Source organism: Notolabrus celidotus, chromosome 9 (genome assembly GCF_009762535.1).
Source record: "Notolabrus celidotus isolate fNotCel1 chromosome 9, fNotCel1.pri, whole genome shotgun sequence".
Taxonomy (NCBI): Eukaryota; Metazoa; Chordata; class Actinopteri; order Labriformes; family Labridae; genus Notolabrus; species Notolabrus celidotus.
This window is the reverse complement of record NC_048280.1, coordinates 34,327,648-34,354,412: the sequence shown is the minus strand read 5'-3', so window position 1 is coordinate 34,354,412 and position 26,765 is coordinate 34,327,648. Positions and strand designations below refer to the sequence as shown.

General features: G+C 40.8%; 2 protein-coding genes across 2 annotated transcripts in view; one reads left to right on the top strand and one right to left on the bottom strand.

The window, feature by feature from the left end:
- The window catches only part of LOC117818368 (olfactomedin-like protein 2A), a 37,408-nt gene extending 20,893 nt beyond the window's left edge, over positions 1 to 16,515 (bottom strand). Inside the window, exons 1-2 of the mRNA XM_034691221.1 lie at positions 16,225 to 16,515; positions 124 to 387 (exon numbers count right to left, since the gene is read on the bottom strand). Of these exons, the coding sequence (XP_034547112.1) occupies positions 124 to 387; positions 16,225 to 16,293 (333 nt within the window). The 5' untranslated portion in view covers positions 16,294 to 16,515. The remainder of the gene's footprint in view (positions 1 to 123; positions 388 to 16,224) is intronic.
- A 4,114-nt stretch (positions 16,516 to 20,629) lies between these two features.
- nr6a1a (nuclear receptor subfamily 6, group A, member 1a) overlaps positions 20,630 to 26,765 on the top strand; it is a 171,769-nt gene continuing 165,633 nt past the window's right edge. Inside the window, exons 1-2 of the mRNA XM_034691919.1 lie at positions 20,630 to 20,854; positions 21,846 to 22,291. Of these exons, the coding sequence (XP_034547810.1) occupies positions 22,225 to 22,291 (67 nt within the window). The 5' untranslated portion in view covers positions 20,630 to 20,854; positions 21,846 to 22,224. The remainder of the gene's footprint in view (positions 20,855 to 21,845; positions 22,292 to 26,765) is intronic.

The window sequence follows — 26,765 nt, the reverse complement described above, 5'->3', positions numbered from 1 at the left end:
CTGCTCTTTTGTTTTTTACCCTCTGTGTTATTGTACACAGAGCTATGCAGCATCAACAACATGGTGCACTGTAACAGTTTCAAACCCATCATAAAGGTGATCAGGTGTGCAGTCCTTGCTCACCTTCAGTAACTCAGGAGCCTGCTTCTTCAGCTTCTCCATCTTCCACTCGTTCTCACAGGGGTTCAGGGACGACGGTGGGGCTGTGCAGGAGCACTTACAGTCAGATCCCGAGCTGACGGTCTCCACTGTGTAGAAATCCTCCACTCGAACACTGCCACTCCTCAGCCTCACACAGGCATCCTTGCTGAGAGGGCGCATGATGCACTTACAGCGACAGTCTGAGCCCTCTGAGGTCATGCGGACGGGCTCTGTCTCCCCAAAGATCTGAAAGACAGGATGTGGGTTTTACAGTTTTCATTAATAGCTATTTCTGCTACTTTTTGGGGTCTTGTCACAATAATCACTTGTTCTCTTTTACACATAAGTACCACTTTGAAGCATGAAATGTAAATCTGTCTTTGTTGTGGTGCTAGTGAGACGTTTCAGGTCAGAGACTTGTATATTCTTGATTTCACACTGTAACCATCCAAAGCCAGAAGATTATTTTATAGTTTTTAAATTATAGGTGTATGGAGAGGTGTGATGTTCCTCCTTTCATCAGTGAATCCAGACTTCCTTTCGTCATCTGTTCCATTTGTCTCACCTCTTCCATGAATAATAAATCCATCTTTATTACAGGAAACCAAAACAAGGGAAGGAAAGTGATCCTGAAGAATAACCACATGCTTCCCCTCTCTCGGTGTGACTCAGAACAAAGCCTCAGAGACAAACATAACTCACACAGACCTGCATCACCAGCTGCTCTTTGGCTGCCATGCATGATGACAGAGCTCTGGCAGGGCCATGGCTTTGTCTTATTTAATAAACAGGAAGAAATGCATGGCTGCCCGGGCACACACTTCCCACGAGAGACAAGTGCAAGCTGGCAGTACAGATAGCTTCCACACAAGAGTTCAAAGATTTACTGCTGACTTGATGAAACGTTCAGGTGCTGATGGTGAACTGGCAGAGTGAGAGCTGCAGAGAACTCTTTGGATTGTCTTCACTCTTTCTATTAAAGTTCACCTTCCTTCAGTTCTCATAGAAGTGCGATCAAAAGAGGGAAAACTCAGTGAATTGGTTTACGCAGCTGTGCCTTCCAAACAGCTCCTCTGGTTGGCTGATTGGAATAAAGGTTTAAAAATGGGACTTTCATCCAGGGGTCAGGGTGACACCAATAACCAATGCTGGTTTTGTTGTCCTTTTTAAGTTAAGGAACATACGTTGGTTATGTAACCCTTGTAATGAGTTACGCACATACATAACTGACTTACCTAACTTGCCTGCAATGAATTGAAACCCAAATCATGATCATCTCCTCAGCTCATGAAATTATTTTGGTTACTGAACATAAGCAAACTACATTGACTTCCATAGACTGTATAAAATATGGACATAGTATCCGTGACGTCACCCATCTGTTTCTGAAGAGCTGTTTTGAGACCAATCGTCGGTGGCAGACATATTGCTTCTGTCGAGCGACACAAAGAGGCGGGCTTCGAACCTCCTAGCCAACAGCTACAGTGTTCCCGCCTGTCAATCAAGTCAGCTGTGCCTCTCATTGGAAGACTCAGAATGTCAATATCTTTGAAATTATCGTGAAATTAAAAAATTGACTCACTGTACAGTGTGTGCCGATCAAGAAATGAGCTATCCAGACTACACTTCGTTTTTTGAACCAGGCTGTAAACATGTTTACTTCTGCTTTAAAGATCGTCTTTTTTGAATTGGTGTGTATGTGGTTTCCGGTACTTCCGGAGCCAGCCTCAAGAGGATCCTTGATGAACTGCAGTTTTTAACACTTCCACATTGGACTCATATTTTTGGACTGGAGGTTGCCACTTGTTCACTTCACATGATCAACAACAGCATTGTACATGTTAATTATTTTAGCATGTCCACACTCCGAAAATGTGACATCTTTCTTGGCATTGCTCATTTGTTCAATGCGTAAGTGTCAAAAACTGCAGTTCATGAAGGATCCACTTGAGGCTGGCTGCAGAAACACCGGAAACCACATACACACTAATTCAAAGAAGACGATCTTTGCAGCAGAAATAAACATGTTTACAGCCTGGTTCAAAAAATGGCTTGGGTCTACATGGCTAATTTTTCTCAAATAAGGACATGACTGACTTGACTGACGTGTGGGAACACATACGTAGCAGTTGGCTAGGAGGCTCAAACCCCGCCTCTTTACGTCACACACTTTTGGATGAGTTCCACATTTCCAATATGGCCCCAGCCGACGATTGTCTTCAAAACTGCACTATGAAACAGGTAAGTGACATCAAGGATACTACATCCATTATTTATACAGTCTATGATTACCTCTTGCAAATAACTGATGGAGAACTTAGTGAGGGTAGCATGATTTCTGTAGACAAATGTAAAGCATAAAGCCAAGCAGCAGAGTGAGTTATCTTTTTAGAACTGGGAGGTGTGGTTTGTTCATGTTGGTGTTGCATTAGTGAAGTTTTAATAGTGTAAGAAGTCTTTCAGCAGCAGGAGGAAGGTAATGGGGAGGAGAGGTGGAGGTGGAGGTGGTGGGGGGCTCATTAGTGAAAGAATGCAGGCTGACTGATGGGGGAAGATGTGAAGGGGGCTTGCGCTTCCCCTTCTATTACTGCAGACACACTGGGAGGGGGTCTGATATGGGGCAGGACTCCTGTGAGCACAGCCAGGCCAATCCTGACCCATGTCAAGCGAAAAGGCAGCAGGTTGACAAATCCTACAGCCACATGAAAACAGAGTGGATTAGCAGATTAAACTTCTTTAGCAGAGACTATGCCTACGGCCATGCTGAGCTGCATTGTTCAACCCCAGTCAAACTCCGGCTGCTGCATAGCAACATCAGCTTAAGTTGCTTTGAATTGGAGAAGTCACAGAAATTCCTGCTAGGTTTACTTTGTGCTTCATGTTTTGTCTGGTCAAGAAGGACTAAAGCTTTACCTCGATGGCTGTCCTGCAGTAGAGAGACTTGGCTGCAGCTGATCAAGAAAAATCTGGAGCACTCTGCCATTCAGAGCAGCTTCCTCCTCCTGTCAAATCACATGTGCTGGTATGTCTAACTGACCGTCCAACATCTCATGCCAAGCTGACCTACCAGCATGAGAACAGGCAACACAATTAAGAGTGCTAATAATTAAGAGTAAGGAGTATTTAACGCATGCTTTGAGCTTCGAGTCTTTGGCTTTGACCTTTCAAGTGCAGTCAAGTTTCGGGTCAGAAAGAACACAGCTCAAACATGAACTCATGTCTGCACAAAGGGAGGAAAAGAGCCTGCGTGCCGCAGAGAGCTCTATTAGATCAACCGCTGCAGCCTTTAACAGCTAACACACCCTGACAGTGATGAAGTGAAACCCCAGTTGTGCTCCAGATTGCTAAAAACACAAGATGTGTTACACAATGGCTGCTGCATTCATTAGCCTCAGAGTTTCAGTCGGTGTTTCGGTAGCAGCAGTCTGTTATATCTGCAGCCTTGTTCATACAAACAAGGATATCCTCTCCTTTTAGTGCTCTGCCAACTGGCCATCGCCCCGGACAGCTGTGTGGTGAAAAGGGCAGACAGTGCAGGTATCCTGTGGCACATTTCTCCGCCTGCTCCAGCCTTCAAACACAAACAGTAATACTGTGATTCCTGTTATGTCCCGCAGCTAATCCAACCCCCACACTCTGCTTTTTGAACTATTTTCCCACAACTAACACAACAAAATCCCTCAGGAAAACCAGTTCTAATCAGTCTTAAGCCCAACAAGCTTGTGGCTCTGAAGGAAGGACTATCCCTTTAAAACCACATCATCTCCTGTCAAGGGCACTCAAGACCAAAAGCAAGGTCCACATTCCAGCCCAAAGAGTCCGCCTGAGTTTTAATCTAATTAGTAGTGCTTATGATAAACAGTCTTACTTGGCCACTGTAAAGATTAACTTGGTACAAAGAGGGAGTTCTAAGAAGGCCTTGGGTCTGGAGATGAAACAGGGGGTCGGGGGCTCAGACTATAAACAAAAACACTGGCATTGGCACCGGGCTGTTAATTAGCTGAACACAAAGTGTATCAAGCACTCGCTGTTTTTGGGGGTACACATCCACATTCCTGCTGGGTCTGTTTATGTGCCCAGATACTCTCCTCTCAGGAAGCACAGTACAGCATTACACAAAAAGAGCAACACATATCCTTCATTAACTTAACGAGATGACGAAAGGACTTCATGAATTACAATTAATATTATTTACAAGCTGGTTTGAGATTCAAGGGGTCCAGTCTTTTTATATCTGGGGTCTTTTTCTGACTTATTCAGGGTGTAAATGAATAAAGGGAATTAAAAAATGTTGGAGTTACTCAGGCCATCTTTTTTTTTATTCAAAACTGCCTGTACTAAGACAGTGGTGGCTGGGAATTGAGAATATTCTTGAGAAAGTATTATTGCAGAGTATTTCCTTGTCACCTGTGATAGTAATGCTAGGGGACTTGACCGACTTGAAGCTCCCCTCCCAAATCTCAAAGGGTTTTGTGAGCCTAGCCATTAAAGCTACCAAGAAATGCATCACGTCTAAGTGGAATAATGTAGACCCTCAAAACATTATTCAATGGATTAACAAGGTCAATTCATGTGAAGAGAATAACCTATTCCATCAGAGGTAACCCACAGCTGTTTCACAAGACCTGGGACCCCTAGATGGCCTATCTAGAGTCCGGTCAATACATTATTTAACTTATAGATACTCATACTTCATCTGTATTCAAATGTCAGCCACCTGTAGATGTGTGAGTAAGGTGTAAGGGGAAGATATATATGTGTATGTTACATTGAAAATTATGGGTGCAACTCTCCTTGTCATGGCATGGTTTTGTTCTTTGGTTTTTGTTTTTGTACTCTATGGTGTTTTGTAAACTGCTTGTCCGAACAAGAATGAAGAAAAATGAATAAACAGAATTTTCTAAAAAAAAAAAAACTGCCTGTAGAAGTGTCAATACTGCACTTAGGCATGATGGTGGCTATATGTTGACTGTGTTGGCCGGGGGTACGTGTCTGATTTGTTGAATTGTAAATTAAGACTCTGGGATATTGGTATCTATCTGTGCCATTGGGTAATAGAGTGTGGGGTGCAGGACTCCTCTGAAATAATGTCTTGAGCCACATATTCTGATGCAAATGTGTCCATTTGCATCATTTTCTATGGTTTGCATACTTTTCTTTGCCTGAAGCATTCAGTCTATATGGGTATAAACTTGCAGCAGCATTTTTGAAAATTCATTGATGAGGGATTGGGAAACTTGTATACATACAGTGGTGGAAAAAAGTTTTCGGACACCCCAAATATTGCAATGAGAATCACTCTTAGGTCTTCAAGTGGAATTTCTCTTAAGTCACAGCCAGGTTTATTTATTTGTTGTTCAGTTTTGAACACATTCTCTGTTAATTGTTGAATTTGATACTGACAATGTTGAGAACTGACATTAAAAATGTTAAGAATTTAGCTTTGTTAGTTTTTCTTGTAAACATAAATGAAAAAAATATAAGTTGTATTTGTTTATATCTGTCTAATGCTTGTAACACAAAAAAGATTTTTCCACAAATATTTCATCACAATATTTGAGATTGTGCAAAACTTTTTTCAATCACAGTAGTTGCTAATAAGTACTGTCGTCCTATTCCAACTATAGACTGTATTAATGATGTCACCCATCTGGTCCTGAGCACTATTTTGAAGCCAAACGTCAGAGGGTGCAATATTGGAAATGTTGAACTCAACCTAACTTAGTGTGATGTAAAGAGGCGGGTTTTTAGCCTCCTCGCCAACAGCTATGTGTTCCCGCCTTTCAGTCAAGTCAGTCATGTCCTTAAATGGGCAAAACTGGTAATCTTAATATCTTCTGAAGCCATGAAAAAAATTCAACCCCCAAACAGTGACTATTCCTCTATTCCATAGAGAAATTAGCGACGTAGACCAGAACAGTTTTTTGAACCAGACTGTAAACATGTTTATTTCTGCTGTAAAGATTGTCTTCTTTGAATGGGTGTGTATGTGGTTTCTGGTGTTTCGGCAGCCAGCCTCAAGTGGACGCTTGAGGAACTGCAGTTTTTTAGCACTTATGCATGACCTTCATATTTTAAGACCGGAGGTTGCCGCTTGATTCCAACAGACTCGCTCATGTATGTTAAACACTGCTTAAACTTGATCAAAGTTTGGGTACATGTTTATCATGCCTAAAGTAAACATAAATACAACGATGAAACAGCATGAAACATGCAATGATGTATGGCTAATAAGGGGTTAATCATGGCTATATAGAACCACGTGTATATAGTGTATTCAATTCAATCAAATCTACTTAATTCAGTGTCAATACTGCACTTAGGCATGAAGGTGGCTATACGTTGACTGTGTTGGCCAGGGGTACGTGTCTGATTTGTTGAATTGTAAATTAAGACTCTGGGATATTGGTATCTATCTGTGCCATTGGGTAATAGAGTGTGGGGTGCAGGACTCCTCTGAAATAATGTCTTGAGCCACATATTCTGATGCAAATGTGTCCGTTTGCATCAGAATATGTGCAATATTGGAAATGTTGAACTCAACCTAACTTAGTGTGATGTAAAGAGGCGGGGTTTTAGCCTCCTCGCCAATAGCTATGTGTTGCCGCCTGTCAGTCAAGTCAGTCATGTCCTTAAATGGGCAAAACTGGTAATCTTAATATCTTCTGAAGCCATGAAAAAAAATTCAACCCCCAAACATTGACTATTCCTCTATTCCATAGAGAAATTAGCGACGTAGACCAGAACAGTTTTTTGAACCAGACTGTAAACATGTTTATTTCTGCTGTAAAGATCTTCTTCTTTGAATGGGTGTGTATGTGGTTTCTGGTGTTTCGGCAGCCAGCCTCAAGTGGACGCTTGAGGAACTGCAGTTTTTTAGCACTTATGCATGACCTTCATATTTTAAGACCGGAGGTTGCTGCTTGATTCCAACAGACTCGCTCATGTTTGTTAAACACTGCTTAAACTTGATCAAAGTTTGGGTACATGTTTATCATGCCTAAAGTAGACATAAATACAACGATGAAACAGCATTAAACATGCAATGATGTATGGCTAATAAGGGGTTAATCATGGCTATATAGGACCACGTCTATATAGTGTATTCAATTCAATCAAATCTACTTAATTCAGTGTCAATGCTGCACTTAGGCATGATGGTGGTTATATGTTGACTGTGCTTGCCGGGGGATCGTGTCTGATTTGTTGAATTGTAAATTAAGACTCTGGGATATTGGTATCTATCTGTGCCATTGGGTAATAGAGTGTGGGGTGCAGGACTCCTCTGAAATAATGTCTTGAGCCACATATTCTGATGCAAATGTGTCCGTTTGCATCAGAATATGTGCAATATTGGAAATGTTGAACTCAACCTAACTTAGTGTGATGTAAAGAGGCGGGGTTTTAGCCTCCTCGCCAATAGCTATGTGTTCCCGCCTCTCAGTCAAGTCAGTCATGTCCTTAAATGGGCAAAACTGGTAATCTTAATATCTTCTGAAGCCATGAAAAAAATTCAACCCCCGAACAGTGACTATTCCTCTATTTCATAAAGAAATTAGCGACGTAGACCAGAACAGTTTTGACTGTAAACATGTTTATTTCTGCTGTAAAGATGGTCTTCTTTGAATGGGTGTGTATGTGGTTTCTGGTGTTTCGGCAGCCAGCCTCAAGTGGACGCTTGAGGAACTGCAGTTTTTTAGCACTTATGCATGACCTTCATATATTATAAGACCGGAGGTTGCTGCTTGATTCCAACAGACTCACTCATGTATGTTAAACACTGCTTAAACTTGATCAAAGTTTGGGTACATGTTTATCATGCCTAAAGTAAACATAAATACAACGATGAAACAGCATTAAACATGCAATGATGTATGGCTAATAAGGGGTTAATCATGGCTATATAGGACCATGTGTATATAGTGTATTCAATTCAATCAAATCTACTTAATTCAGTTCAGTTTATAATCCCTCTATTGGTGACTTGTATGGATCAGTTTAAACATAATTAAACTCAGTGACATACAGACAGTTAAAACTAAAATATGAAGTATAGTCTAAAATGAATCGTGGCATTATACAGACTGATGAATATACTGAATAAAATCACAGAAGAAGACATGTTTGTAATCTCTGGGATGTTACCAAAGAGATGTTTTAAAGCCAAATGTTGGTGGCCGCCATGTTGGAAATTGGAATTGGAAAAGTCCCCAAGAGGCAATTTGGTTTGCAACACACAAATCATTCATTTTTCTGCAGTGAGACATGAGACACACAGTCCCACAATCCTTTCAGCAATAGCAACAACTCTACAGCTTGTTTAAGAACCCAACAGCTGATGGCACAAATGATCAGTTCCTCCCTGTTGTCAAAAGTCTAAACTCTGCATGAAGAGGGTGATGAGGGTCTTCAAGACTCAGACTTAAACCTTCCATCATCCTACAATCAGTCAAAGAGGAGGAGCTCCAGTCGGCTCTTTGCACTTGAGAATCTGCACTTTTGCACTTTAGCGATGGCTTCATCTTCAACATCTGCTGCTTGGGTTGGCGACAGCAAGATCTCAACAGATTAGAAAGTCTGTCATCACTCGTGTTCTCAGGTCAGCTGTGTCCCTTAGTGTTAGTGCATGCAAATCTGATGATCTGTGATGAAGATGATGATTCTGCTTTCACAGCCAGCTTCACTATCAAGTGACTGTTTGTACTTGCTCATAAAAAAAATACAAATACAAGAGTTCATCTCAGAGGAACTCATGTAAAGACATTTCATTTACATTAATGTATTTCATAAATCTCCATCAACTGAGGGTTAAAATGCTCTTTATACACATCGACAAAAAATACTCCTCTCCTCATTAAACCCACATACTTTAACACTCTATTAGTTTGCACAAGAGAGATTTTCTAATTACAAATGTGCGTCTGGTGACTTCAGCTATGAGAGGAATGACGGATGCTGCCAGTACCTTCTCCCCAGATGATTATTTACCGCAGATGTTTATGGGAGACGTTTGAAAGCTGCAGATGCTATCAGTGCTCAGTGAGAGATGCTGAATGTTAGTATTTAAACAAACCTTTGTTAGGTAGTAACAAACCTGGAGGGACAAGCTTTGACAGTGATAACGAATGATTCATATACTGTAGTGGGTGTTTAAGTTTCCATATCTGCTAAGGGCAACAATGTGATGTAAGTAAGAGTCAAAATAAAGGCGTTATGTAAGAGCTGTGTTGAGGTTAGGAAACTCCAACACACAGAGGAACAGCTCAACCTCCTGGGAAATTATTTTTTGGCACAAGTTTGTTATGACCCTTATATTCATCATTTAAATATAAAGCTTTAATAAGCAGTTTATTAGCTTAGCTTTGTGTTAAGACAGTAAACAGATGGACTACACTGGCTCCAGCCTTGGGAAACAAGATCCACCAAGATCTCTGAAGTTTAGGAACAGGTTGTGTGGGTGTACGGGCTAACTAGACCGTTCTTGGTTGTAGTCAAAACTCCTTAAAGGACAGTAAATAATGTTTCTATTAAAAGATTATAAACTCTTAAAGGGTGGACTTGTTGTTTGACTGTGATTATTTAAAAAAGAGTGATACAGTTTGGCCCTGTTGAGAAACTGCTCGTATAGGGACCCAAGCATAGACTGATTAAATAAAGGACATAGTCTCGGTGACGTGACCCATCTGTTTCTGAAGCGCTGTTTTGAAGCCAGTCGTTGGCAGGTGCCATATTGGAAATGTTGAACTCAACCTAACTTCTGTCGAGCTAGTGAGAGGTAAAGAGGTGGGCCTTGAGCCTCCTCGCCAACAGCTACAGTGTTCTTCTAAATTGCTGCGTTCCTTTTTGATAAAGCTTATAGTTAGAGCTGGATCAGGCTTGGACCAGCTCTTAGTTATGCTGCTATAGGCTTAGACTGATACACTTGGATCCTGTCTTTCCCTCTCTCTCCTCTCTCTGCCTGTCTCTTACTTTAACTCTTCCTGTCCCATTAGAGTTACTAAACATAGACCTTGAGCTCCCTTGTCTCGTAGGTTCCTCTGCTACAACTACTACTATCCATCTCACCTCTATCATCTCACTCTCTCTTCATCTCCCTCTATCCCTCTCTCCAACACGGTAGGTCTCAGCAGATGTGTATCTAACATGAGTCTGGTCCTGCTGGAGGTTTCTGCCTGTTAAAGGAAGTTTGTCCTTGCCACTGTAACTTGCTAAATGCGGCAAAGTGCTCTGCTCATGGTGGATTAAGATGAGATCAGACTGAGTCCTGTCTGTAAGATGGGACTGGATCTGATCCTGTCTTGATGTTGGGTCTTTGTTAATAATAGAACATAGGAGTAAAGTCTAGACCTGCTCTGTTTGGAAAGAGTCTGAGGAGAACAGTTGTTGTGATTTGGTGCTTTATAAATAAAGATGGATTGATTGTTTGATTTTCATCTTTAAAAGAGATTTAAGAGAGGAATTCTTCCTGAGCTCATGAGCTTACTTCTTTAATCAGAACAAAAGCCAGATTATAAAAAGACGTGCTGTAGATTTTCAAAGGGTGAGATGTTGTAACCTCCTGATTTCTTGCTACAGAGAGGTTTATAAAGGACTCCAGCACATAACCCCCATGAAACCACAGACCTCTGTTTGCACACTTTGTGTTTTTGTTGTTGTAGCTGTTTGTCTTGTTTTTACTGTTAATGTTGAGCTGTGGGCAGAAGGTTCATATTAACTGTACAAACAAGAGAGTGCCATCAATCTTCTCGGTTAACTCACAGCAGGAGAAGTCAATTTGCATTTTCAGATCAGTTTACTCAAAGAGGGAGAAGCAACAAAGAACAGATACTTCATTTCTGTAACGAGTATTAAAATACCTTTCCTGTTTTGAGACTTTCACTCAAACCTCGAATATTTTAAAGCTTATATCTGCACTTCACACCCCCCACAGTTTTGAAGCCTCCTCCTTAGTTTAACGTAAATGCACTTATGATTATATATATTGAATTTGTTGCATATAAGACCAATTCGAACCTGAAAAACTGGACAATAACCTGAAGAATATATATTTCCTTGCATATTATGTGTGTCAGAAATAACTTAAAAAACAGTAATAATTCAAAATCTGAGCTTCCACTGAGTCATTTTAATTCAGACTAATAGTTGAAGACTATTAAGGGGAAACTAGGATTTTCTTCATAATCTCTGATTGAAAATATCCAGAATTATTGCTTTCTTTCAAATTTCGTTTGACTTTTATTTTGAAAGAACTTTCTGGAGTCCCTGAGCTCCCTTGTCTCGTAGGTTCCTCTGAGCTGCCGTAGACGTCCTCCTGCTGCGGACGCTCCAGACTCCAGCTGATACGGACGTGCTGGACTCCAGCGGCAACAGCTTCTACTACTCGTCTCATCACTATCACCTCTCTCTCTTACTCTCCTCCATCCCTCTTTCAAGACCAAACTCGGGCGAGGCATGATGTCTGTCTAACATGAGTCTGGTTCTGCTCGAGGTTTCTGCCTGTTAAAGGAAGTTTGTCCTCTCCGCTGTACCTAGCTAAATACTGTGAGGTGCAATGCTCATGATGGATTAAGGTGGGGTCAGACTGAGCTCCTATCCACTTTCCCACAAAGGCACCACAACATGTTCTTGAAGTCATCATTACAGGCTATGAAGGAACTTTGCCTTAAATATAACATCCATGTTCACCATTTTGGATCAAAGCCAAAGGATGTCAGACCGTGTAAAACCCTGGTCATGTGCCAGGTCATACACCTGGGTCAGATAGCACACATTAACCCATTCATCTCCAAACCCATGTTTTGGTGGTCATTACTTTGGTTTAAATGAGGTGTTAGTCGCTCCCATTCCCAACAGCATGGAGCTTTGTTTCAACCACAAACAGGGAGATCTGACTGTCTGCAGTCTCATAATGTTTACACACTCATCAAACCTCCCTAATTAAATGAAGTCATGTTGGCATAACACAGCATGGAGAAATGCTACTTCATGCTCATTGCGGCATTCATCCATGCATACGAAGCACAATACACTTCCTGTAAGTGAATGTTTATCATGGAGCCGCCTCTCTCCACTTTCGGCTGTTTCCCCGAGGCCGACTGAGCATCCCAGTCTGCAGTCTGCTTCTCTCTAGCCCCCAGTTGACCTTGCACTGATTGTCCTCTGGTTTGTTTACAACCAAAACATGAAGCAGGTGCACACGCTGGTTCCCACGCCACCCTCTGGTGCCCTCCATGCCCTCTTTCCAAGCATGCTTTGTCTCCCATCAATGCCACTGCATCCAGTCTGGCTACAGAGACTATGGCTGGATGTCTCCAGTGGCTGCTGGGCTGTGAGGCTGCTGCAGGATGAGGAATGGTGTTGTTTTGGAGAGGCACGCAATAAACAGGGTTTTAATATTTAGACAAAAAAAAACTTCAGGATATACTGATGTTAAGGAAAGGATTTCGTAGTGTTCGAACTGGGATCGTGTTGTGTGTATCACATGAAGGACCTGGTGCCTGTAGTTACAAAGTTTGACCACTTGGTACGATTCTTTCCAAAAGCTGCTGACTTCCTGTGAGTTTGATATTTCATTGCAACTTTTAAGGAGAGAGAGCTAGAGCGGTAACTTGGGGGTGCTGAAAAATGAAGCTGAGTGTAAAACTGCAGTTCCATAAGTGTCCACTTGAGGCTGGTTCTAAAGGGAACTCTGTCAGGACCATAGACTATATAATAAATCGACGTATTATCTGTGACTTCACCCATCATGTCCTTATTTGGGCAAAACTCGTAAGTTTAATATCATTAGAAATACAGAGTTATATATAAATTCACCCCGTATAGTGTTTGCCGATAGAGAAATGAGCTATTCAGACCTAAACTGTTTTTTGAACCAGGCTATAAACATATTTATTTCTGCTGTAAAGATCGTCTTCTTTGAATGGGTGTGTATGTGGTTTCCTGTGTTTCTGCAGTCAGCCCCTAGTGGACACTCGATGAACTGCAGTTTTTAAAACTTCTGCATGGGCTTCATATTTTAAGACCTGAGGTTGCTGCTCGGTCAGGTCCAATATTAAATGCCTTTTCTTACATGACTAACCCAGTTTACAGTCTGGTAATAGAAAAAGGCTTTGGTCTCTTCAATTAATTTCTTTATCTGTGACAACCGAAGGTCGGTTGAATATTTGTAACTCATCTGTTCTGATAGTACTTTGGCTAAAAAAAGATATGCATAATAAGGGGTGTGGTTGATTTGACTGACAGGCAGCTAGGCTACGGCCTCAACTCCATCTTTTTGCTGGTTTCTAGATGAGCCAGAAGTCAGCTGAGTCAGCATTTCCAATATGGTGTCTGCTACCTTTTCACACCTCTTCCAAATTAATGGATGTCACTCAGACTAAGTCCATGTTTCAGAGTAAAATGTGAAAACCAAGCATCGAAGCATCGGTGAAAAATGAAGCTGATATTGAAGTGCTAAAAACTGCAATTCCTCGAGATTCCTCTAGAGGCTGGCTGCAGAAACACCGCAAACCACATACACACCCATTCAAATAAGACAATCTTTACAGCAAAAATAAACATGTTTAAAGCCTGGTTCAAAAAATGATTTTGGTCTGATAAGCTCACTTTGAGGAATGCATCCTAAAAATAGACATTTCAGAAATTAAGATGACCATGTCTGGTCTTAGGGCTGTAAACATTACAACGTTCTACGGGGAAGACAATTCACTTTTCAAATGCCAAGAGAGATTTCAAGAACACTACGCTCCCAACATGCTGGCCTGCTCATCGTACCTAAAGTCTCTAAAAGTAGTATGGGAGGTTGCGCAGAACACAAACACAGTTTATTGCCTTGTGGATTAAATTTTAGGATAGAAAAGAAAACTCATCAGCTGACTTCAGAGCAAAGTTGAGTAAGGAGAACATTCATAGAAATGTGGTTGACTCAAAAGTATGATGTTTGTCTTTTCAAATTGTCATGAGTGTCCCCCCGAATAATACTCAAATAAAGTTCAGGTACTCAGGGCGCTGTTGGCCTAGCAGTTGAAGTATGTGCCCCATGTACAGACGCTGTAGTCCTTGTTGCAGTGGTTGGTGGCTCAACTCCTGGCCGAGACCGTTTGCTTCATGGCTTTCCGCGCTCTCTTCTCCTCACACTTCCTGTCTCTCTTCAGCTGTCCTATCAGATAAAGGCAAATATGCCCCAAACAGTACTTTTAATTTTGCTGTCCACTCTGGATCTGTCAAATGTATTTCTATGTCTTGGTTGTTTTATTTTTTTATATTTTCAAAGACTGAAGGATTTTATTCCTCACACATAAGTAAAGCTAATGTTAGCAACAGCTCGGCTTACAGCTCTTCCAAACAGCATCAATGGAAAACATGATAAAACCTCTTAGTCAGTCTTTTAACTGGTTTTAAATCTCTGTTTCTGTTTGTTTTGGAGAAGAGGAGATGTCTGCATCTAAGAAGGATCCCAGGAGGGACTTCATGAACTGTAAAAACTGAAGAATTCCTAATATAGCTTTACTCCTGATGTCCTGTCTCTGCCACAGAGTGTCAGAGAAACACAGACCTTTAACAGAGCACTCCCTCAGTAGAGGTCTTACTGGATATAATTCTGTTCTTAAAAAGAGGAGAGATTAAAAGTGAGTAAAATAAAACTGAAGTGCATCTATCTCTGAAGATGAGTTCCCCTTTGTGAGATAGGTGAGCTGAGGATAAGCAGGAAATGCAGAGAAGAAAGAGGGAATTAAATGCATCAAAGAGCCGAGGTTGGAACCGGGCCAGGGTTGGAATCAAACCAGGCCCCACTGCAGGACAGACTCAGCCTTACATGAAGCACAAACCTTACCAGGTGAGCTGCTGAGGTGCTCCAATGTTGTGCTTTTAATTCAATCATACTCTTAATCACCCGTCTGGTTTCCTCAGGCCCTCGTTATTTCCTGTATACTTCCTAAACTTGTAGAGGGATAAATATCAAAAGTGACAAGAAAGAAAAAAGGTAGCTAAACTAACCAGACATCCAGTCGTCTCAGACTTCTCACCAGATGTTGGATTTCTGGCTGCAGGGTTTCACTCCCACTCAGACGAGCATTAATGAGGTCAAACACTGATGTTTGTGATATGGTCTGGTTCTCAGTTTGCTCAAAGGTTTTGGAGCCAGTCAAGTTATTTTAATCCAAGGTAAAACATTGCTTTGTGCACTGTGGTCATGTTGAAACAGCAAAGGAACATACACAAACCCTTTTGCAGGACACTGTCGCCAAAAATGTCTTTGAACGCTGAAGCATTAAGATTTCTCTTCACTGGAATACCCAGGCTGTGTCCTCACACCACAAATACCACTGCAAACATGTTGCTGCTACTGAAGTGCTTATTCAATAACTGTGATACCACAAACACTGCTATGAGCACACTCTGCATCACAGGTCAGCTGCGAGGCGCTTACTCTGCACATAGATGCTCATTTCACCTCTGATTGTCTCCAGAGCAGATCCTTGACAGTCGCACCGTACTTGGCCTTACATGTATGATGACAGTGCCTCTTTTCTTCATACATAATGTATACTGTACATGTGTTTTGTCCTCTAGTGTGTGTGTGCCTGCCTGTGTGTGTGTGTGTGTGTGTGTGTGCGAGTGATTGTAGAGCAGGATTAGGCTGAGGGAGAGTGAGGGGTTACTGGAGTCCAGCAGCTGTGCAAACAAGAGCAGCTAGATATTACTGCAAGTGCCATCTCTCCCACACTCTGCTGGCATCAGGCCTGCACTCACAGGAGCTATCATTACATGAACCTAGTGTTGCTGGTGTCACACAAAAGCCCTCATTGGGAAGATTACCTCAAAGCATAAAAAATGACACCTAACCTGAACCATCTGCCTGTGATAGACAGTAAATGTCCAGGTCTGGCAGGGGAAAATGTTGGGTGTTGGTCAGGTCACTAATTTGTCTGAGGCAGAGGCACCATGACACAGAAAGTGCAGCAGGTAAGGCAGAATTGGAGTGGAGGTTTACAGGATCAGCTGCATATTTATCAATAATGAGTGATAATATCACATTGAAACTAATTCCTATACAGTAAAGTGATGATTTGTTTTCCTTACCTTGCTCTGTGAAGACACATCCTGACACAAAACCAGCAGAAAAGCGAACAAGTTCGTGTATCTCCACATTTTTCTCTCCTGAGTGTCTGCGCGTAAAGTTCAATCAAAGAAATCCAAAAGATTCACAGTCACTGCATTCAGTCCATCAGGTGCAATTAGTCCGACGTCTGTTTTAGCTCCATTCTCTTCAATACAGGGAGGAGGATAACGCAAAGGTTCGTCTGTCAGTGTGTGGATGGATGGGAATGCGCTGCTGTCGTGTGCGCCCTTTCTGCACCGCGCGCTCAGTGTTCAGCCCGACGCACAGCGCGCATCTTCTATCATCTGCTGTCCTCCACTGATGGGAGGGGTTTAACCACGACACGCTGCCCGCCTGTGTGAACTGAAAATACTTATTATTAATAATAATAATAATAATAATAATAATAATAATGACTTTGCAATTCATACAGAAAATAACCTAGGCTGACAGTATTCCAAATTCCTGAGCAAATAAAATACTTTACAGCGCATGTGCATGCCAACTACCTGTTAATTTAAAGAGGTTTGCACAATTTGAAGCATTTAACACTCTTTTACCAACAAAAAAGTACTGTTATTAACTACATCTTATATATTAAAGTGTTTAGATTCTTATTTGACCGGACACATTCATGCTCGAAGATGTGAAGTCTCACATCATTATAAGAAAAGAGAGAACTCCTCAGCTTTTCCATATGTCCTGCAGCTTTCTGATCACACTTGTTTCACATTAAGAGGTTTCACTAACTCCCCCCTTCTTCATATCATGAGTGCTGTTATTCTCCGTCTCTACAACACACACATTTCTGGTTTCTGTAGGCTTTATAAAGTGACAGTATACTTTATAATGTTCTTTCTTCGTCTTTATTCTCTTCTCACACTCCAGATTTTTGGTGCACATGGCGTCCCACATTGGCGAGAGTGTCGAATTGCAAGTTTGAGATTGGAAGGGTTCCTGCTGAGGAAACACGCACAGTTTGACAGGCGTCTGGCGCCATCTGCTGGAAGGTTAGTAGTCTTACTTTGAATCTCCTCTTCAACAGGTTGTGAGAGAAATTACGCAAACACAGAACACACACGGTTAAAGATAGACGTAAGTTTCAATTGGGTGCCAAATTAATAACAATAAAAACAACATGACGACCAAGATACAAGATACTATGGAAGCCCGTTTCCGCCAGTTAAAAAAGAAAAAAGTTTTTTTAGGGAAAAGTAAATAAATAGATAAATAAATAAATATTTTTTTAGGAAAAGTAAAAACAAAAAGAAAAAAAAAGAAACATTTTAGTTAAGGAAAAAAATTTTGGGGGGGGGGGGGGGGGGGTAAAAAAAAAGATTTTTTTTAAGGAAAAGTAAAAAAAAAAAAGTAATATATATATATATATATATATTTTGATACTAATTATGACTTAGTATCTCATAATTATGACTTAGTATCTCATAATTATGACTTAGTATCTCATAATTATGACTTAGTATCTCATTAGTATGACTTAGTATTATTTTTTTTCTAACTGGTGGAAACGGGCTTTCATACTTTTCTCTTAAATACATTTTTTTTTGTGCATGAACTTAATCTTGCTAACATATCGAACATATCGAGTGCCTGTGAGATCCTGAAAACACCAAGACCAAACTCCTAAACGCGACTGAAGCAACCTTCAGAGCGAAGTTTTGCATTTATTTAAAAACATTAGAATTTATGTCATTTATTGCATCTAGAGGACAAAAAAGGCGCAGTTAAAATGCGCATAAAACTCAATATTCCTTAAAAGGACATTTAAAAAGGGGGATAATAATAACATTTGGACTAAAATCACAAGTCCTGAATTGAATGACATGTGTCAGAATAAAGTACCTGTAAGACATATCAGAAATGAGGCTAATACTAATTATTATAACTAATAATCAACATGTAGCCTATGAGATCCCAGTCTGAACAATTAGGGATTAGGTTTAGATTCTGACACTCTCAGTCTCCAGGTCATTGAAGCCCAACTCACCTCAAACTGATACATATTGTGTAAACTGCTGTTTGGCTTCAAACAAACATGTTTTCAATAACATGAGCACCAGCTGACACACAACGAGACAGGTGCGTCAGGAGCCTCTGGGAGCACATGGACTCTGGGGAGTTACCATGGTTGTCTGGTCCTGTGAGGGGCTTACTGCTAAGTTTCCTATTGAGCAGGTCTACAATAAATGCTTACTCGTGTAGGTATTTTTTCTTAAAGGCTATTCTGAGCAGCAAGCAAAGGTACGGTACCCCAGAAAATGTTATGCAGCGTGCATTGTGTACAAATCACATTCAAGTCTCTTTGATCCAAAGTAGGAGATATGGATTCTATTTATGATGAGCCATATTGTTATGAAAGACAGTTTCTCTACTCTGCTAAAGACGGCAACAACCCAGCATTTCACACAGGGTCAGATGGGTTTGGATAACTTTTTTCCCTTAAAAAATCAAATCTTCATTTAAAAGCTGCATTTAATTTTTACTCTGGTTATCTTTGTCTAATGTTAAAATCTGTTTGAAGATCTGAAACATTTAAGTGAGAAAAATGTGCAAAAATATGAGAAATCAGGAAGGGGGCAAATACTTTTTCACATCACTGTATACAGGACAGTAACAACCATTGAGGACACCAAGGTCATATCCTCAGTATTTTTTTCAAGTGACAAACAGAAGGTGATATAACTGACTGCAAATATACTTTGTGTAGGACATCATTTGCGTCTTTAAAGGTGACATATCACGATTTTTCATCAATATATATTGATCTAAGAGGTCCCCAAAACATGTATTTAAAGTTTATGCTCAAAAAAACACTTTGAAATCAGATTTTGGCATGCCTGAAAAGTCCTCTTCTTCAGTCCTCAGAACACTCAGTTTTCTCTCTGACCACGCCCCCTCGGGAAGTGGGTGTGGCCTCGGCTCTCCAGCACGTTGATCTAATGTTTACATGTTGGCTGAATATACACGGCTGCTCACAGACCCGCATTACTTCAACCCTCTGAATCTGATCCAGCATCTGATCCTGACGGAGAGGCGCCTGCAGCAGGACCTCTCTGAACCATTGGTCACAGATTTAGTGTTTCTTGTTGTTTCATTTGTCAGTATGTCGACGTGTGTCTTGGTACACAGCTACAGCTACGACATGTAGCTATGTGGCTATGCTAACTAGCGCTAGCACTTATCCATGAGAAATAAAAATCATCCACTAGATCTTCAAATCTGCAGACGTGGAGAGTAAAACCGACCTCTGCCAGAAAGGCAGCAGGACCTTTCTGAAGGATTGGTCACGGATTCTGTGTTACTTGTTGTTTTATTTGTCAGTATGTAGACGTGTGTCTTAGTACACAGCTACAGCTACGACATGTAGCTATGGGGCTATGCTAACTAGCGCTAGCACTTTTCCATGAAAAATAAAAATCATCCACTAGATCTTCAAATCTTCAGACGTGGGGAGTAAAACCGACCTTTGTGTTTATTAAGACAGCCTACAACTAGCATGCCTCCCTCCTAAGCTCCTTGTTAGCACACATTTGTGCAGGTAATGAAAAACAGAGGAGGGGTTCAGTATTATTTTATACAGTCTATGGGCTGAACAAGCTCCGAGCTCTGACTCCGTGACAGACCGGATATTGTTGTGACGTGACAAAAACACTGAAGTCTGAATCGGCTCGTTTCACACACATTTACAGAAAGGTGGAGAAATCAGAACAGGGGCAGAATGGATTTTTTTCATTCTCGGGGGGTTTGTAGACATGCCAGGGAAACATATTTCAGGTAGAGAACCATTAAAAAGTCGATTTTGCATGATATGTCACAGTGCGGTAGATCATCCTGTCGTAACTCTATGATCTTTGGTCATCGCAGTGGTTTGTGGGTGGGCTGCCTCAAAAATCTGCTAGATATCTGATGTACAGACCGCTTCAACAGCCAAGGTAATGCAATACAAGTTCCCGGTTACATTTAACGTTATTCTTAACGGGACAGGAAGAGGATGATAGGGGGATATAAAATATAAGAAAAGTGGTGAGTGAGAAGTCAAGTGCTGCCCACAGTTCCCCCACCCAGGACAGGATTATCCTTGTACCATATACTGTACACACACACTGATGTTAAACAAACAATACTGTCCTCATCCAGTTCAAACAATGTAATGACCATAGAGGTTTTCTGTGGCAATCATAATGGAACTTATATAGCCTAAATTTAACAACATACCAACTGTAAGAGTGATAGGATTATGGAAAACCTACATTTTACTTTTACTCTTATGCTGTCACTATTTAGTATTTGAATGATTTAAATGTGTCTCAATGTTGATATGAAGGAGGTGTATTTTATTTAACTTCATGATCCTTATAATTTAGCAGGAGACACAAGTGAGGACGGACAGGGACAGACGGTGGATGAAGGAATGGAAAGAGGACAGCGTGGAGGCAGCAGAGAGAAAGGGAGAGACACAGAAAAGGAGGCTGAGGGAAAGAGTGAAGCAGACTCACAAGGACAAGAGAGGGAGAGCAGCACTGAGGGAGACAAAGATGGAAGAGAGATGACAGAAGAGGGGAGAGTCTGTCTACATGAATTGGATCCTGCCAGGTACAAAAATAAAAAGCTAAATGATGAGAAGTACAGCCTTCTGAACAACAAGTGGGTTAATCAAAGCCACAGTTACTCCCAAAGGAAGTTTGGTCAGAGGCTGTTATGATACAGCAATAAATGGGTAGATAGTGCATGCTGTGCCATCTCTATTCAAAATTGTGTGCCATTTGTGCCAAATTTTGACCTCGGTATTTGTCAAATCCTGGCTGCTGTAAATATTCAGAGATAGGAAACTTATATTTTTATAACAAGACAGCTTCAGGACATCAGAGCTGACGTTTTTCCTCTCGCGTGATATTATGACCACCAGTGGGCGCTACACAGTCTCAAATCACTCGCACGACTCCTCAAGTGAGAACAAAACTTGTGCGTGTTGAATGTTTGCGTCATAAATCAGCATTAACACCAAAAGGTAAAAAAACAAAACAAACACATATCAGATGAAGCCTTTACATGCCACGTGCGCGTCTTTTCATAATCCAAACACCACCGGTCACACCCAGAATATGACTCCATATCCCAAAATGCAACCACAACGAAATCCATGTGTTGCGTAATCTGTGTGTGTGTGTGTGTTTGTGGTGCCTTCAAGTGATGTGGGATTAACCGGACACTATGGCGATAGATGCAAACTAATTGGCAGATTGTTTTAATAATTGATCTCTATTACTCTCAGGGATATTTAAGCAACAAGTTCTTCTTTGCTTTGCTTCCTGCACTACATGTTTCTATCTTTACTTAAAGAGTATGGCCTCTATTTCTAATATAACAATAAAAAACATTATCACGTATTAAAAAAAAAACCCTAACATGATAAGCACTAATTGTGGTTGTATTTTTGTTCGTTTTAAAAAGGTTGTTGTTTTTTATTCCGACTATTCTGAATGATAAAGTTTTAATGGATGTTGAAGGTCTAATACATTTTGTTGATTTAATATGCTTGTATTTATTAAAAAAGCAGGATTGTTTTATTTCATCCTTTATATAGGAGCCTTTCGTTAAAACCTAAAACACAAACAATCCTGTGTCTGCTTTCTACGTGCGGTCAAGAGAAGCCCCTGTACTCCAGCCTCCTCAGAGTCCGTGAACGCACCACCCCTGGGGGTGTGGACCCAGTTATTCCCCGCTGACTGAGAACAGGAGGCTACATCATGGGACGGCGGTCCGAGCAATGAGCCAGCAGGGCTGACGACAGGGACAAAGCAGCGATTCACTTCTGACTGCACCTTCACCACCAGCACCAGCATCACCACCAGCACCTCCATCTCCACCTACATCATCATCCTCATCATCATCATCATCAGCAGCGAGCAGGGATCCGCTGAGAGGCTTCGTTGGGCTGACTCGGGATCTGCCCATGCTGGAGGATGGAGATAGAGAAGAGGACGAATGGGTTCGACTACCCGGAGAGAAACAACGCCAAGTCCGTCAACGGTGAGTAAAACGCGCCCCGGAGCGTGCTTCTGCATGCTCACCACGCGCACACGTGTCCTGTGCGCACCTTTCCTCACCTGCAGACATGACAGCGTGGCTGCAATATTTTTAATCAGGCTCATCTGAACATCATGCTGCATGATACCTCTCTGGCACTGCCTCCAAACACCAATTGTTCAAACCACACACCTGTTAATGCATGAGGACAGAGGAGAGAGGAGGTAGGAGAGAGGAAAGAGGAAAGAGGAGAGATCTGTCCATTTTTATTTTAACACCTGTAAAATAACTTTCAAACGTCTAACACAGCCTGTGCTGAAAGGTGAGGTGAAATGTTGTGCAGTAGTTTCTGGGAGCGCTCCCTGCCTGGGGATGAAGTTGGTGTTTTTCTTGTATTGCCTGATTGAAAGGAATGAATGAATGTCTTTATTTGTTGTGTGTTGTTGCCTGCTGTTGGAGCTGTGTGTAGCAGAGGCTGTGTTTGCTGGGAACAGAGGTCGGAATGTTTTTATTTGGTGGTGGTCAGTCAGGCTCGGGAGATCGTAAAGGGTGAACTTTTGAACTTGGAGAACGCCCTGAAGCCATTAACAGTTTTTTTTAGTCCTTAAAAAATCCGGCCTCGCTGGCTGCGCCGCGCAGGATGGAAAAGATGCAAATGAAGGTGTGGAAAGGTGGAGAGATAGAAGAGAGAGGAGTGGATGAAAGTTATGTGGACCTTAATTTTTTCTGAATTAAACTACATTTTCGATTGCCAATAATTTACTACATTGTGGGGAGAGCTCCGTGCACACACAGTTTTCTCTCCATGTGTAATTTCCTCGCATGTTTCATATCGACCTGCTCCAGGCTTAAAGTCAGCCCCACAATGCCTTGCTGCTGAAGCAGCAGCAGCAGCAGCAGCAGCGTCCGTCCCAGGCGCCAGGCTCATCTCATGCCCCCGCGCGGGTGACTGAAGATTTATTGACATTTCCAAGATTAAAATTCCTCTAACTCTGCTCTGCTCCGAGCACACTCAGCATGACTTCCATGGACAGTTTCACGGACTGTGTTTTCTCCTGCGTTTATTCACGTGTGTCTCCAGATCGCAGAGTCATATTTGGCTCAATGAGAACTATTATAAGGATTTCAGAAGGCCTGAAACACTTCAAGTGGATCTGATGACTTGATACTGTCAGAGAGAAGGACACTGTGAACATTATGAACGTAATAAAACAACAGACATGATAATTAAGATAAATAATTTGTCTAAAATGCTTCAAGGATTATTTTTTATTACTGAATTAAAGATAACCGCAGAACTGACTGTCACACTTTAATTTAATTTAATGTAATTCCAAAAATATCACATTACATCATTTATTTTTCTCTGGATGTTTACCTAAGATGATTTACTTCCTTTCTTTTCTATTATTCATTTTTCATCATCATATCACCATTAGAATATTTTCCTCTATTTTCCTTTTTTAAATTAACATTTTATTTCCAACACAATTAATCACCACCTAAAATCAGCTCATTGTATATTTTAACTTTTAAAAAAAATATTGAATGGCTAATTATGAGTGTTTTAATTATTATTTATTAAGTGAATGCGTTCGGATCGTGAACATAAAAAACATAAAAAAACAAAGGAGGTTAAATGTGTTTGAAAACATTTTGGTAAACAAATTGGTAAAATAATTCTGCAATTATTTTTTTACTTCTATGCTCCCAAAACTGCCAAACAAAAGATAAAACACAGATTCAAATTAATTGAGGAATTATTGGTAATTCATTTGATTGGTATAATTTTCCAGATAGTTCCAGCACTGATGTGCCCTCTCAAGACAAACTGTACACAAATATTTATAAATAACTAAATTAGTAAGGCCTTAACTGTTAAATGTAGAGAGGCTGTAGTCATCGAGGGAGCGGCCTGGGTCGATTCCAACCTGTGGCCCCTTGCACATGTACTCTCCCAGTACTCTATTCGCTGTCCTGTATGTGTAAAGGAGTCGTTGACAAATAAACCAGAAATAAAGTTGTTTTTTTTTAAGTATTTCCAGAATGCATATTTTTGTGTCTGGAATAATGTGTTCTGACAAGGCTTGTATGCTAAACGGCTTTCTTAAGTATTTAAAATTTTTGTTTTTTGCCTTTTCTTAACTTGAACACCAAAAAAATGTCAGGTGGTGCAACTAGATATTTGTCAAAATATATGTACTTACCTATCATTTATTCTAACTGAACGTTTTAGTAAGTATCCCTTAGAGTGGTTAAAGTGCTTTACACATTTGTATTTAGTGAGTATATTTTTTATTTACAATATATTAGGATTTTTGCATTCTATTGGCCAGGTATAAAATATCATTTTACAGTTTTAGGTTGGTTGTACCACCTGACATGGAAAGTGTTACCGTCCACCTATAAGTTGATAAAAGCTTTTCTATTATTATTTAAGAGACATCTACAAACCCTTTAACTCAGCCATGACAATTAGTAAGGTCCTCTGAATGATTTCATATGTTGAAGTCCATTATAACTCCTTACTTTCAAAATAAAAGCTCCATGAGTACGGTGGTGCCACCCTGACATTTGAGAACACGCTAATTGCTGGACAAAAGTTTTTAAATAATCTTAGGTGCCTTTAAACTATTGATATTTATGAAATGATGTTTAGTTCAAAGCTCTTACATGTAAAATCATGCCATGGTGTTTTAATTTGTATTTATTATTATTATTAAAATACATTTTTTTTTGTGTGTTTTAAGTCAGTTCACTTGCTGGGACGGTTGCGCCACCTGACATTTTCAGGGTTTGAGATACTTCAAAATAAAATAAATCTCAATATTTGAATGTACTGAAATTGTATTCAAAATAAGCAGGTTTTATAGAATCAATTGATGTATGTCTTAATAAGAACTCATTATTTCAAAAGAAAATAATGGATTCGGACACAAAAATATGCACGTCATGTCAATGACCTAAAGGCATATAATCCCTGAAATACACCTAAATAAATACATAATTAATCATAATTAAATTATATTGATAATAAGGCTTAAATAAAGCAGTCTGCATTTTTTATTTGATCTTAAGAGAGAGGGAAATCCAGCAATTTAATGAATTCAGAAAGCATCATTTCACTTGGCACAATGGATACAAAGAAAGCCTATGTTCTTTTATGACATACAATGAAATTAGAAATACTTTAGTGTGACATTCACAGTAACAAACCGCATGAACTCAATCAAACAATCAAGCTTTTTGTAAGACTTGCAGTGTCACTCGAATGTCATCCCTCAAAGGATCAAGAGGAATGAATCGTAGAGCTTTAATATCTTTAATTAAGGTAATTCAAATAGAGTCAGAAATTTTAAACACCCTGAACCTGAACAGACTTTCATCCGTTGTTGAAACCCATTACTCATTATTCACATGTAAAGAGACAAACACTCTCCAGTTTGAACTCTTCTTTGTGATGATGTTGACGTCTCTTTCTTACATGCCTGTAAATGGATACATTTCTATTTTCCCCTGCTGGTTTGAAAAGAGCAAAGAGGTTTCCCGATGCCAGCATGTGCTCTGTGAAACTGTGGCAGACTTCTTTTCATTGTCAAACCAAATCCTAAAGGCCGGCAGCGTTCAGCATCCTGAAGACACAGAGGTGGTTCTTTCACACAGAGAAGAAAAACATATCTCTGTTAGATTCCTCGTTGATCAGAAGGAAATGTAATTCAGTGTGAGCTTCAGAGGATAGACGGATGTTACAGATGTTTAAAGTCCAGCAGGTCACCTCACCTCGTGTTTCAGCGGTGTGAGGTGTTGATGTAACAGCTTCTCTTTCACCTCAGAAGACAAAGCAGCACGAGGCTCCTTCAGCTCCTGCTCCTCCACATTTAACCACATTTGAAGAACAAACTCAATTTCCATTGATCTTTGAATTGACCAGGAATTTAGCTTACCCCCTCCCCTACACACACACACACACACACACACACACACACACACACACACACACATTCTGCTCTGCGCTTGTTTTAATGTAATTGAACTCAGTAGAGGAGAAAGAGGGAGCAGACTGAAGACAGGAGGGTGAGGTGAGGGTGGGGGGGTTAAGTATTTGTGGATCTGTGTTTGGGCCTCGGGGGTTTGCAGGCTGGCACGGTGAGGCAGATAAGCTGAAAGAAAGTGCTTTGTCAGCCTCTGCTCTCGGTGTGTGGGTGTGTGTGAGTCAGCATGGAGGGAGGGGGTCAACTCTGTCCCTCAGGGGACGGCTGGCAGTGGGTGGGGCAGGGACAGGATGCAACCTCCCCCTGCTGTGAGGCTTGAATGATGAGCCAGGAGGAGTACAGTAGAGGAGGAGGAGGGGGACACGCAGGCAGATGTGATCCATCAGGTCCCCTTCTTAACTTGACTCCATGCGCTATCTGGAGATCTGTGTCATCAGCAGCGTGGTGACAAGACACACACACACACACACGCACACACACACACA